Here is a 14875-nt window from a genome sequence, read left to right on the forward strand (position 1 = left end):
CTGTCAGCTTTAATGGCTGTCATCAGTGTCCTAATCTGACACTGATGAAGTCAAAAATCAAAGTGACAAAAATAGATTTATCTTAACATCAGCCTGCCATTTTTTTAATCCCCCTCCATCTCACTGAAACCGTCAGCACACAGCAGCCTGGGGGGACTTGGGGCTCGCATGTCCTTGTCAGATTTCCAACCTGAGTTTGTGTTTTCTGCACCAAACCTGTCCCAAAAGAGTCTGGAGGTCAGACATCTTCTACTCCAGGCTGGATTGAATCACATCAAGCTGATCAGAGGCTGCGTTGGAGAGGGATCCGCTCCTCTGATTCAGTATTGTTCTTTTCAGGCCTTATCTCTGTTCTCTTATACACCAGACACAAAGACATCTGTTATGGTTTTATGTCATATTTATCACATCTGCTGTAGGGTATTGTGATATTGTTCTATGGCAGAGGTTCCCAAACTTTTCAGCCCGCGACCCCCAAAATAACAGTGCCAGAGACTGGCGACCCCCTGTCGACGGGGGGGGGGGTGCTAGTGAATTAATTTCAGTTTTCCGCACTCTCGCGGGAGTGTCATTATTGTCTCACTAGTCCGCCCCTGAAAATGTCTATGCAAACGTTATTATTAATAATTAAAAAAAAAAATTAATTATAGAAAAAATTACCGGTAATCAATTTTTTTTTTATAATTTTTTTTTTTTTAATTTTCCATTTTTATTTTGTAATCATCTCAGGACCCCCACTCGGGGTCTCGCGACCCCCACTCGGGGTCTCGCGACCCCCACTTCGGGAACCCCTGAACTAGGTGGTAGTAAAGCGTTACACATTTCTACCGAGAGATTATACAACCTGCTCACCAACCAATTTCTTTAAGCTGTTATTTAAATGTTATTTGATGTATTTGTTACATAATGTTGCTTAAAGGTTACACTTAAAAGACTGTAACCTCTAAAAAAGTGAAGGTCACTTTGCTCATGAAGGTATCATAAATGCATCTTTCCATTTTATTTGTCCATCTGCCACACTGTCATCACCTGTACATGTCTTACATGTCTGCACAAATTCATTTGTTTTTAATATGATTTGCTTCTTCCGGCACAGCTTTTGAAATCACACCATGCAAACAAACAGGTTCAAGGTAGGCATCTCCATCTCACTCAACTCTCCCCCTGACACCACCTTACTGTCACTCCATCCTTTAGAGATCAGCTTTCCTTCTACCTATGTTATGTTAAGAATGAAATCCCTTCTGACTAAAGCAGGTAACTGTTACACGACAGGTCTGCCTTGGAAGAGATTGCAAGATTAAGAAAGAAAGAATTACTTAGTATTTTGAGATTCTCCTTTTCCCCCCATTTGTATTCTGCAGCTCTCAGGGTGTCAGCAGTGCCAACGAGCAGCTTGAGTCATTTATCACCATGACTCACCAGCTATTACTAAGCAAAAACAGCCAGCTCCCAGCCTGCCCCTCTGTCACATAGTATGAAAGCAAATGATGAATGGAAGTGAACGCACATTGTCCCACTGCAGACATTTTGTGGCATCCATTTAACTTCACTCCTACGAAGCATGTGGTTTATATTGCGTGCAAAAGTACGCAAGGAAATTATTTGTCATTTTCTGTAGCTATGTGTCTAACGGTGTTTTCTTTGTTCTCCTCGAAGGCCAAGGACATGCAACAGATGGTGAAGTTGGAGGAGGAGATGGACCGCAGACCTGCCACGGTGGTGTGAGCGAATGAGACAGAGGCACATGTACACACACACACACACACACACACACACACACACACACACACACACAAACATGCAGGTGCAGAAACACTGCACCGCTGATAGCCCTCTACAACCCAGAGACATTAACCCTGGTTACATCACTGTCTCTCTACTTTCTGTCATCTTTCACACACAAACAAACAAACAAACACAGTAGCCCTGCCACCAATCAGTTTCTGCATCCTTACCTCACCCACCAACTCTACAACACTGAGCCATTGGTGCTCTTCACTGTTTGGCAGGGGGTATAACCACTTATATGGAGAGGAAATGTTACCTCGGAAGCAAATAACACAGAATCAGACGTATCCCCTCCTCCACTGTTTGTAGATCGAAATGTTCACCTTCAACGCTCTCTGAATCCTACGGGCAACACAAGCTGCAGCTATGGGTGGACACACACTCACTCTCAACCACACACACACACACACACACACACACACACACACACACACACAGAACACATGCACAAACACTTTCACTCACGGGAGGTGGATAACCATTCCCTTTTATACTTTTTTCCTTCTTTCTTTCTTTGAAAATGGTACCCGATTAACTGCTCCAGAAACGGCGCGAAGAGGCGAAAAGAATATGTTTAAGATTTAATGTCATTTCAGCACAAATGAAAAAACGTTGTGAAATACACTGTACGCTACACACCAGTCCTGTCCTGAGCACTTTGTATGTGTAGGCCATTATAACAATGTGGGAAATGTAGCAGTGCACTACTGTAGGTTTTCTGTATTTCAGTAAGAATGTATTTTTAAAAAAGAAAATCACTGTATGAAGGAGTAGCAAACGCCACGTGTCACCTATACCTACAATGCAAGTTGTGTAACTTCACAAAGATGTGTTACTGACGTTTTTGTTGTCCGACAATGTTACAGCCGACTATAAAAAGGCTTATTATCTTTGCTGCGTCAAAAGACTATAAAGGGATCACAATGGAGAGATGTTCACTTTGATTATGGCCCATTTCCCCACTCAAGTTTTGTTTTTAAATGCTATACCCTAGAGATTGTGTACCTTTTGTGTTTTACTTGAAAATAACATGCTAAAGTCATTTTTATTTATTTTTACAATTACCCTCAATCATCACAAGTTCATACCTGCAAAACCCAAAGTGTAATGCTCCTAATTTTGGGCTCAAAATCACATATACTATGCAAACTATACAAAACATGATTCCCTTAAAGCTTAAGGTGTAGAAAATACCGAAAATCAATTATGACCGTGACCAAAAGAAATAGAGGGAAATGATACAGTAATAGTTACCCAAATGATTTATTTGTTTTGCCTTTAATGATGGATGACTAAACAACATGAAGGTATTACATTGAAACAGAGGCTCCATAGTCTAAACCAAGCTCTATAGCACCCACATTGTCAAGGCAAAAGGCCTAAGAGCCCTAGACATAAACACTGCACCACTGTATACCAGAGAGTATCTACAGTAGCATCTACATCTCAGCAAAACAGCCAACTGTCACTGTCCCAGGAGGCAGGCAGTGGAACAACCGGAGAACTGTTAACTGTGGAAACTACCCAGAAAAGAGGCCCGTTGACGAAGTAGGCAAATAAAAGAAGGAAGGTTCAAAACTGTTATTTCTTCTAAACCAGATCAGTAACTAACAACACCTGGCCATGTTGCTTACAATATGAACAAGCAGATTGAAAACTTACACATGTAAAAAAAGTGGGCAAAGTTGTGGAGAGTTTTGCACTCGAAACTCTTGTGAAATTGTGCCAAGTCCTTAAAACACATGTAGCAAAATGTGTCAATGTGTGGCAGCACATTCATTCTGCTGTAATACATTGTTTTAATTGAGTCGCCCATCACCATCGGACAAGAACTTTTGCAGAGCGAAGTCAAAGCCATCTGGCCTAGTCAGTGTCCCCCTCATTAAAGCGGTGTTTAAGTGAAGTGCTCCCTTAATAGCTTCTTGACTGCACGTTAGCAACCTCAGCTTGTAATCCTCAACGTTTCCCTGCTCGCCTTCAGTCAGGGGATGTCAGACTGAGTCATTAAAAGAGATTTGTAACAAAGCCTGTGACATGGCTGCCACACACTTTCCACACCAGGGACTTCAGAGCAGGCCTGTGTCCCCCACACGTTCCCTTACTGTTTATGGCACTACAGAGAACTTGAGGAAGCACTATTTTCTTCAGTCTTGGTGACACTGCTGGACAAAAAGCCCCCACAGGGAATGAAATGTGAGCTGAAGTACGATTATAAAGTAATACTGTGGGTACTGTAGTATTTGTGCACATATGACGATGCCTGGCAGTCACATTGCAGGGCATACCACTAACAAAGAGGACCAAAAGTCTTTATAATGATGACACAAAAAACATGAGGATAAAAGCACCTCGAGGTATTAAGCCCTATTTAAAATATATTTCCTGCTGTAACACACATATAGGGTAGATGGGATTTTCTTGTATATACTGGAATGTATGTAGTTTAATTTACTTTTTGACCAATTGTGTTCTGTCATACAAGGGCTTGGGATAGAGTGGGTCTGTGGGATGTTGGGAAAGACATTTATCAACCACTGGGTTTTCTTTGTTGTCTCCGTCTCCCAGTCTGCCCTGACTGCACCGCACAACACAGTGTAAAGCTCACACCACATATCTAGTGCAGAGATAAACAAGTCAAAAAGTGCTTTTAAATTGTATTCCATTGCTTTCAAATGTGCCACTCAGTGTCTGCTAGGATGGTAACATTATTTTGTGAATGATAAAATGCCAAATTAAGGGGTTATTTATATGAAGATATATATAAATAAATGAATATATATATATATTATATATATTAGATATAATGTGTAGTTTAAGAATATTATGTTTGTTAGAGGCTTTGTTGCACTAGTGGAATGTTTTTGTTGTGTGATTACATGTAACCTTTGGCTCTCTAGTTCGTCAAAAAGCCGATTATTTTTGCAGAGCGAGTCACCGATTTCATTTCCTCAGTTTCTACTGTATCTCCTCTTTGTTTTCTATTTGAACTGTAGCTTGTCAACAAACCATTCTGTGCGTGTTTTTGTATTTATATTGTATTGTTGAACTTAAAGCAATGAAAATACTGTTGTTATCCAGCTCCTTTAATACTGTTTTATAGTATGTGTACCAATAAATCCAGGTGTAAAACGGGACATGATGAAGAGGCTCATTTTTGTTTCATCCAAGCATATTTTGTTGTTGTGTCAGAATATAATCCTCCTGTTTATATAGGCCTACTGGTGTTTTGAATACAGTAGTGCTTAACACTATTGATATTTCATATTTTCTTTGACCCATCATTAAAACATTATTCAGATCCAAGATTGTTTAAGCTCTTTCTCCCTTCAGAATCATTTTGAATGGAACATGTTTTAAGTGGTGTCATACTTTATTAGCGTGCAACGCCCGCGGACTTATTTTCCAGACAATGAATACTGCGGTCTAATCACATTCAACAAGTGCAGGATCATTCAACATCGCAGATCCACTCGTGAGGCTGTTGATTGTCATTATAAGCAAAGTATTTCCATTTGAAAGACGAACAAAGCGCGGGGTTTATGTTTGCGTTGCCTGGCAACACCGTGGCTGCCCTCTTCACTATATAACAGAGGTGATGTGTTGTTTTTGTCAGCACTCGTCCCGTTTTTAGGAGAGGTTTCCACACCTGCTCCATATCCTTTATAGCTGAACTTTATCTGATGAGAAGCCCATTTCAGAATCATGCTCAAGGCTCAGGGAAAGTCCAATGAGCAAACAGGCACAACGATCCTCCTGGAGGCGATGTCCAAGGATAAAGTCCACCTGGCCAGGTTCGTTCTGGACGCGCTGGATGGGGAGATTGTGGACTGCAAAACAGAGGACGCACAGACGCCCCTTATCTCCTCCATCCTGCTGCCTGATGGCCACACTCGGTGTAAGTTTGTAGAGCTTCTGCTGCAGAAAGGCGCCAGTGTGAACTGTCCTGACGGAACCGGGCGCACCGCGCTCAGTTACGCCTGTGAGCAAGGCTCCCTGGACGCTGTGAAGATCCTGGTCCGATACAATGCAGACCCGGAGGTTGTGGACGTGTGGGGGAACACTGCGCTAATGTATGCCACAGTTTCAGGGCACTCCCATGTGGTAGAGTTTCTGGTGAGATCGTTCAAGAGGCTGGGTCTTCGGATAGACAGGCAGAATAAAGTTGGAAACTCTGCAGTTGAAGTAGCGAAGTTTCTCGGTCACACAGAGTGCGTCTTTGCGCTCACAAACAGTTTCAAGAAGAACCGGGAAGCTCAGGGAAATGCGCAGCCGCGACTTAGTTTGGGAAGTCCTGATGTTAATGACACGTTTGGAAGGAGAGTTGGACATTTAGTGAATAAACTTGAGGACTTCCAAACATGTGATCATGCTGATTGTTTATTGGTTCCAAATTGGAGTTGGCCAACAAGGCCTCGGGTAAAGCAGAGTCGGCTGCCGTCGATGGACTCTATAGAGGAGTTTGAAAGAGAGCAGGACGCTTCCTCCTCGCCTCCACATCTGGTCTTCTCCGGAGTCCTAACCCCTGAAACCCCTCCGCGCACTTCATACCACCACAACAACTTTACGCATCCTAAAACTGGCGATGACCACCTCCCCCTACCTAAACTGAGCTGTGAGGATCAAACATCATATTTTCCCAGCGGAAACATCCACAGACCCAGCGCGCCTTCCGCCCTGGGCATCCTACTGTCTCCCATTCCTTCCAAAAAAAGTGAGGCTGACTCAGTGACAGACACATCTAAAACATTAGAGTTTGGTGTGCGCAGATTTTGCGACAGCTACTATGAGAAAAGGTGTAGTCTGCCAACTAGTATCCTCAGACCCACACCTCCGGACCGAACACTAGTGCCTGTGCGTAAATCCAGAACCGTGAGGAGGCGCGAGGCGTCTCCCTGCAGGGCTGAACCTCCTCCGTTCACCGCACTAACTTCCACTACTTCAAACACAACCTTCTCGGCGCTGAGCAACAAACTCTTGCGCCGGTTCACCTCCCTGGAGATTAAAAAGAACCCAAAAGAGTTGGAGGAGAGTCCCATGTTGGCTTCAGGGCGGATTCCGCGATCAGAAACTTCTCCTCAGTGCAGAAAACACCCCCAAGTGGACAGTAAACCCAGCATTGACAGCATCAGCTCGGTCAATTGCGAGTTTGGCATTTTTAAATAAAAATGCCACTGTGCGTAGAAAGTGTTTTGCCACTAATGTCAAGATTCTAACGTTACTTTTAGACCTAGTTACATACAACTTAAAACACTTTGCCCAAACGTGCGTAGATGCCAGCTCCTGCCAGGAGGATATTGCAGCCACAGAGTGAAACGCGATGTAAAACTTCCAGTTTCAGTGTGTATGGTTCAGCCCTTACAGAATGGGCGGGGCTTCCATGGAAGGTGGAAGGGTGATAATAAATACACAATTAGTCAATTCAGCATTTACTCATGTTGTGCTAATATTTCATATGTTTCTGTTATCATATTATTCTTGAATTATGTAAGATGTTATGTCATCTTTAATGATTTTATTGGTGGCTAACAGTAAATAAAATGTCACTTTCTGAAATGAACTATGTCCTGAGTGTGACAGAGAGAACATAAATTCATTATCAAATCAACATTGGTACAGCAAGACAACAAATATGTGGTTCCAGTGCCAGTTTAACTTGTATAACTTCTGAGAATTTTCAAAATGTGTAAGTGTATTTGTAAAATTGTATAAAATCTCACTCTGTTGAATAATACTTATAACATATATTCATTATAATATTTAAAGTCTCCATATTAGATGAAAGGATTTGTGTAGCATTCTCACTAACTCAGCTGCAACCTTGCAGAAGTGGAGTTTGCAGGAGGCAGAGAGGGAGGGGGTGTTGTCGGCATTACCCTCTAGACATACATCATTTCAGCCCAACCTACAGCTGCTGCAAAGAGATGGACACTACAGCATTGCGGGGATAAGCGAGACTGCATGCCGAGTCCTTCTTTACAAGAGAGTAATTCAGGTTTCCAACTTTTTCTTCAAGAACGATCATTAATCCTGATGCTAATGATGTGCAGAAGGGGCTCAGTCCTGCAGCTGTCACTGGGTTAAACCCCTTCAACCTTGGAGAAGGCACTCTGTTTGGCCGGCCAAAACTCCTCAGAGCCGGCTGCTCCTGCAGAGCAAACCGGATCTCACGTCCAACCTGGAGACAATTTTTGCTGCATTCAGGATGATCTGAGCGTGACTGCTGGGTGCTGAGTGGAGGCATCCCCCCCTCTCTCTCTCTCTTTTCCTTCCTTCCTCTCCCGCCTCCCCTCTCTGTCTTTCTTTCTCTTCTTGTCGTGGGTTCAGCACGGGCTGCCCAGTAGTTTAGCCCCTTTTTTTCAGTGCTGGGAAAGCTGGTAGCGATGGGACGACTCGATTTCAGCACCACAGAGAGCGCCCGGCTTCTGCTGCTCGCTGTATTCGGTAAGGGAGTGTGTTTAGTGTGTGTGCAGCTGTCGTGACTCTTCACTGCAGTGAGTGTGTGTGTGTGTGTGTGTGTGTGTGTACGTGTATGCGTATGCACATTATGCGCGTGTTTAGGCATGACAGAGTCGATGTGTGTGGCAAATTTCACATGTTATTTCTTCCTTAAATGAATATAAAAGTCGTTCAACGTGTTCAGCACTTTCTGACGTTGTTGAGACTGCAGCCAGTGGCGTGCTGTTGCTCCCCTGATACTGCAGATTTCCCTCTCCGGGGTTTTTACCTGACTTTGCCGTAAGGAAACAGTGGTGATCTAAAGATGTGAGCTGAATCTAAATGATGACCATTATGCCGCTGTATCTGCTGATTGTGCATGTGTTGGGATGTGTGTGCCCCTTATGATGCCCCGCAGATATAAATTAGCCCCACCTGCGACTTCTTAATATTCTGTGCGGCTCTGTTGCCAGGTGTGCTGGCGCTGTCCGTGGTGCTGGCGGAGCAGGAAGGGGAGAACCTTTCCGGTCTCTCCAACAACCCGGACAAAGCCATCTTCGCCGTCCGGGAGAACGGCACGACATGCCTGATGGTGGAGTTCGCCGTGAGATTCCTCGTGCCATATGACGTGCTCGCGCTCAATGGGATAGACGTAAGGAATCCCCCGTGAATATTAATACACGTGGATGTGCATGATTTAGTAAAAATAATAAACGCAATGGTTGTTTCAAGCAATCTTGCGTAAAATATTGCTTTATGCTGAATACATGACAAGGTTTGCTTGTCGTGCGTAAAGGTGGTTAGAGCACAACACCTTTTTTTACATGCAAAATATTTTTGCCGTTTATTTCAATTGCGGGGTTTTTTGCGCTTATAAGAAAAAATGCACGTTAGAATTGTAATGGGAAACTTAATTGTGCTGACCACGTCAAACCCATCAAGAAGAAAATAAAATATTGTTTTAAATATCAAACTAAAAATCTAAAATCATTCTATATATTTTGACTCGTTATTGTTTCTGCTTATAAAAACTACTAATTATTCGCTGCTGTTTGCATATTGGGTTACACTATTCAGTCGTGCGTAAAAATGGAATGCTTAAAACCAGCGACATTAATCCGTAATGTGTCCCCATCTGTTAACTCTTTGCACGTGCTTTCTGTGTGTGTTGCAGCTGATCACGGAGCAGGCGGCGTTCACTCTGCCCCGAGGTGCAGAAATCGAGGGGACATGTGGGAGCACGGAGTCAGAGATCCAAATATCCTGGAAGAACAACGCCTACACCCTCCGCATCTACTTCTCTAAGGTGGGCGAGTCAACGACAATGATGCATACTGTACCATATGCAATTTAAAACAAATTAAAGCATCTCCTGGAAACATAGCAAAACGCCAACCCACACTAAATATACGCTTTTAGACATGTGATGTCACTTGGAATCCTATTTTGGTTGGGAAATTAATCATGATGCAAGAATCGTGTTCGTTGAAGCCTGTTTCCTGAATTAAGTCAAATAAAATAAATTAAAAGCCTCGTCATGATGGATTGTTCTTCTGATTGAAGGCCAACGCGGCCTCTTCATGCAGGGGGAAAGCCTATTTGACGCGCGTGTGTGTGTGTGTGTGTGTGTGTGTGTGTGTGTGTGTGTGTGTGTGTGTGTGTGTGTGTGTGTGTGTGTGTGTGTGTGTGTGTGTGTGTGTGTGTGTGTGTGTGTGTGTTACAGGAGCTCCGTGAGAAAGACATTGAGATTTGGAAGATAAGCAAGGTCCAGTTCGTCTATGACTCCTCTGAGACATCGCATTTCATCAACGCGTACAACCGTGAGTCCCCCGCCGAGCGCGTGTACAGTTGCTACTCAGCACATTTCACATTTAATTTTAAGATTAAACAAAGCTTAGTTATATTATTACACAACTTTCTAAATCAATTACAATTGATTCTTTTATTTCAAAAATGTCATTGCCAACTGTTTGGTTTTTATTTTATTTTTAAATCATGGAAAATTATGGGATATCATTTTCACATATAGGCCCCCACTGAAAGCAAATGACAGGCTTTAAAACCGTCCACAGGTGCATTTACATTACAGTGCCTTCATTCTTAATTCATATGAGTTCTTGACCCATCTTTTCTCTCCAGCGGGAAAGCACACAGCCAGCACCCACCACCTGTCTGCCCTGGTGACCCCCGCCGGGCAGTCATATGTGTGTGCAGCTCAGCAGACCCTCACCCTCATCTCAAGCGACCACCAGAAGGGCATCACCGTCTCTATGTATGACGTCCAAATCCAGCCCTTCGACATCGCCTCTGACTTCATGTTCAGCGAAGGTAAGAATATACACCACTGCATCTCTATGAGAAGCGCTGCACACACTGTGATAAAGATGAGAAACACATACATTTCTATCATGGCTTCAGACACAGGGGAACAAGAGAAAAAAAGAAGGTGGTAATGCAAGGGAGACAAAGGAGACACAAAGAGACAGAAAGAGATAAGGGGTGGGGAGACCTCAGGACTTTATGAGTGCAGTCATATCCTTTACCTCAGTGCAGCTTTTATAGACTATACCCAATGTACCTTGCTGTCCTCTGAAACCAATCACCTTGGAAGAATCATTTGCTCTGAGCTGCTGTAAACTAGGCTGTGCTTTGCTTCACTGCCTCCCTCCTTGTGTGCATTACTGCTGTCCGCAGGGAGGAACACATTCAACTTTAAACCACGCACTGTACAGCCAGCTGTGTTTAGCTGTCCCCTTTACAGACATACAAAGATGCGTGCATGCCAACATGCCCTTAAACTAAGCACAACATCGAAAAAGGAGAAATGAGAGAAGAAGCATCTGTGTGAATAGAGTTGCGTCAGTGCACAACACAACTATGCACATTGTGTAGTCAAACCTCTTTCAAACAATACTTATGCCTGACTTACAAAGGGCAACATGATGAGTGTGTGGTTCACACTACAATCTGCCAGGGTTTGGCCATTGACTTCATGCCTGGTTGTTTTTTAACGCGTTTGCATGAAATGTGTTTTCATAATGCACTGCCACATCGCATTGGATGCTTAATGCAATAAAGTGCGACTGATGGTAGCCATGCATCTGACAAAACTCTTTACATGCGCAACAAAAACGTTCCTACTCCTTTGGTTACTTAGTAATTTAATTTAAAAATCATTAAATTAAATATATAAGTGAAAGGCATTCTTGATTAATTGACTCGTCAGCAATTTTGAGCAATCTAAGTCCAAATTCTCTAGTTTCAGCTTCAAAAGTATTTATATTAAATAATAAAATCTATTAAATATTAATATTAGAAAATCATAATTTCTTTATTATTCGACTTTTTCAGACAAAATGTGAGTATGACATGATCATCCCAATATTATTCAATTAAAAAGTAAACAATATTTAATATCACCCAGCCCGAAAGGGGTTACATATGAAATCTGAATAAATGTGGGACTGGGACCCTTGTCACGAATGTTCTGTCCCCTCAGCATGCTAATTGTGTCCCCTTTCTGCAGCCTACAAGTGCATCACTGACCAGCGGGAGCGCCTGGAGGAGACCCTCCCCCTCATTCTGAGTTTCATTTTGGCCCTTATAATCGTCATCACAGTCGTGGTCTACCACTTCCACCTGAAGCTGACAGCGGTCCAGCCCGTGCTGCCCAGAGATCGCTCCATGTACAAGAACATGTAGCCAGCTCTCTCCAAAGCTAATGATGAAAGACTTGTCTCTTTGAAGTCCCCGGCCTAACACGATGGACTGAAACCCTGACGGAGAAGTGTGTGTAGCCTCTACTGAAGGCCTACTGGAACTTTTGAACAGCTAAGACACAAGTTAATGGGACAGCTTGGGGCCTAGCATGGATATAGTTGCAGGGTAAACTCACCAAAACCTAATTTACCTGGCAGAATTGAATCTTAAGGCCATAAAATCATAGTCTGTACTTATGTAATTAGATTTCAATGAAAGTATACCATACATTATTTTCTGAATGTATGTGGAAAATATAATTGACTTCTGTTCAGGTCTGTGGTTGTTTGTCTGAGACAGTTTATCACATTATATTTTGATCTGATTTCTCTTTAAAAGAAATGTCAGAAATGGCCAGAGCTTCAGCTGTCATTTTCCAACTCTCTGTTGTCTTTTCCTCTCGTTCTCTCTCTGGAACTGCTGCTAAATAATTCATGACCTATTGGTGGTTCTGTATCTGCTTGTCTTTCTTCAAGAATTCCTTTTAGTTCTTTTTGAATGCAGCCATAGTGTTTCAAAATCCTTGTAGTGTGTGTGCAGTACAGTGGCATTCAGAGTTGCAATGTGTTTGACCTCTCAACACTAATGTATGGAACATATCAAAAAAAGGGAAGAAATATAAAAAACATCTGAAAAGATTCTGTCCTAAATAGTGGAGAATTTTAAAGAATGCTATACGAAAGTGTTTATGAAAAGAGAGGTTATTGTAAAAAAAGAAAAAAAAGTAATATGTGTATAATATTTTTCAGAATCAAAGTCTATGCATAAACCTCTGCTGATGCAATCTTGTGCAGTATTCTTCTGTTCATTGAAATAAATAGCTGGAATCATCTCTACAAACATGTGAATGTATTCTGTATTCATCTTTCGAGTGTAACACCATTTTATTTCTTGTTGGAAAACAATCTATCAAGACTACAGAGTTTTAATAGAACACAGCTGCTTGAAAAAGCTGATGGATGCTCCCGTCAAAGAAGATGCAGTAGAAATGAGGCATCGATTTTGTCATCTGATACCGGACTTTTGTAGGTAATGTGATATGATTAAGTGTAATTGAAAAATAAATAGAGCATTTCTGTCAGCTACACCTCTTTGTTTCAGAAGTATAGCCGTCGTCACACATCGCCCTCAGTCAAGTCAGTAGAGTCAAAGACCTTCTTCAATTTTTTCTCTCACACGGAAATGATATAGCAGAAATTGTCTTTTCGTTCGGAAATCAATCAATAACAAGAATCGATGTATAGTGTGTCATAAAAAAGTCACAGGCTAGTATGTCATAAAAGCATCATGAAAACATCATGGGAAGGTACGTCGTATACATGTAAGAAAGTCAAATGATAGTAAATCATAGAATATTTTAGGAAGTCATTCTATACTACATGTTTGTTTACAAAAAAGCTATGCCAGAAAGACAAAGTCAGAATAGTATAGTATTATATAATATATATTTTAAACAGACTTACTATACATTAAGGGACTATAAAAAGCAAAGTATCATATTATAGTATTTTGAAAATATAATTTTAAAAAACTGCATAGTATAGTATATCAAAAATACTGGAAAAAATACGTAGTATAGTATGTTGAAAATATCATACAAATTACATAGTATAGTATGACCAAAATATTTTTAATAAAACGACATGTTGAAAACATCAGAAAAAAGAGTAGGCTAGTCTCAAGAAACGACATAGTATCAAAAATATCATGAGAAATTACAGTATGTGGAAAATAACAGAAAAACCATCATAGTACAGTGTCCAAAAAAATAAAATAGTACCGTATGATGAAAAAATATCATTAAAAAAAACATAGTATAGTATGTCCAAATGATCAGATAAAAAACACATATTATAGTATGCTAGTGTTATGCCTTCTGGATTTCACCCACTGTAACTTTGGCCTGGGTGGTCTCATCAAAATCACTGTTATTAAACTCTAGTTTACACAAACAAAAGCATTTTACTCTTGGTCCATAGTGAAATGTTAAAGGAGGGTGATCATCGGATAAGGGTTAACTTTGAGGGCTGCTCCTGGATGGTTGGTACTTCTGGTTAATCAAACTATGTTTTTCTCTTATTTCTTTATTTCTTGAGAATTCAAACTATGTTATAAGACTCTTTTGTATAGATAAACATGTAGGGGGAACAACATCATCAAATCAAATCATAGGTGGGTGAGTTCAAAGTGATTGATTTCTGATGGAAGGCCCCATTACCACCAAACAAAGGAGAACTTCTCATGATACTGTATCTACAGGTGTACAGAAAAGCACATCAACTATCGTTTTGACCGTATCATAAAACTACCAAATAATTAAATGTTAATACATCAAGAAGACCAGAGAAATTACAAATGCAGCTGACCTGAACAGAATTAAATATTCACGGCTGAGGTGGATATGGCAATTACGAACAATGGTGGCCATGGTTAAGGCAACAGGGACCAAAATGTGTAATGAAACAGTTCATAAACCCAACACATGCATTATAAATGGGCCTAAAACAGTCAGAAACACAGAGTCATGTTGTCAGCAGGCTGGTTCTGATGGGCAAAGGCAGCACAGAGGGAAGCTACATTAGGGTATGGCAAGTACCAAGTACGTTAGCCAAAAGTACAAACAGGAAATACAGTAGGCTCATCTCCATTGAATATTTCACCTCCTCCTTTCCCTCACTCGCGTCCCTTCCTTGCGTCTTAGCTCCGCCTCCGTAAGACGCGAGCGAGAGACACGAGGAAAAGACGCGAGGAAGAGACGGATTTAGGGTCCAACCTCCCGAAATACACCTCACCTCAGGTCACTGTCCCCTATTCGTACCGCGCGTCCGGTCTTCATTTCCCGCAACAAAATACCACCTGCGACCTTACTTGCTCCTGTAGGGTTAATTAT

At 41.7% G+C, this 14875-nt stretch overlaps 1 protein-coding gene and 1 long non-coding RNA gene across 2 annotated transcripts; both read left to right on the plus strand.

Annotated features, from left to right (window-relative positions):
- The first annotated feature begins 1001 nt into the window (after window positions 1-1001).
- LOC104949784 (uncharacterized) lies at window positions 1002-4925 on the plus strand. The gene is made up of 2 exons (XR_798844.1): window positions 1002-1133; window positions 1660-4925. It is a non-coding gene; the product is annotated as an uncharacterized lncRNA (long non-coding RNA).
- Window positions 4926-7665: 2740 nt separating this feature from the next.
- On the plus strand, window positions 7666-12827 carry lamp5 (lysosomal associated membrane protein family member 5). The gene is made up of 6 exons (XM_010776189.1): window positions 7666-8232; window positions 8700-8878; window positions 9401-9532; window positions 9950-10046; window positions 10366-10554; window positions 11753-12827. Exons 1-6 carry the CDS (start codon window positions 8172-8174, stop codon window positions 11926-11928), a joined length of 834 nt encoding a protein of 277 aa, XP_010774491.1. The 5' UTR covers window positions 7666-8171; the 3' UTR covers window positions 11929-12827.
- Window positions 12828-14875: the final 2048 nt, after the last annotated feature.

Source organism: Notothenia coriiceps, unplaced genomic scaffold (genome assembly GCF_000735185.1).
Source record: "Notothenia coriiceps isolate Sejong01 unplaced genomic scaffold, NC01 NC01_scaffold00016819, whole genome shotgun sequence".
NCBI classification, from domain to species: Eukaryota; Metazoa; Chordata; class Actinopteri; order Perciformes; family Nototheniidae; genus Notothenia; species Notothenia coriiceps.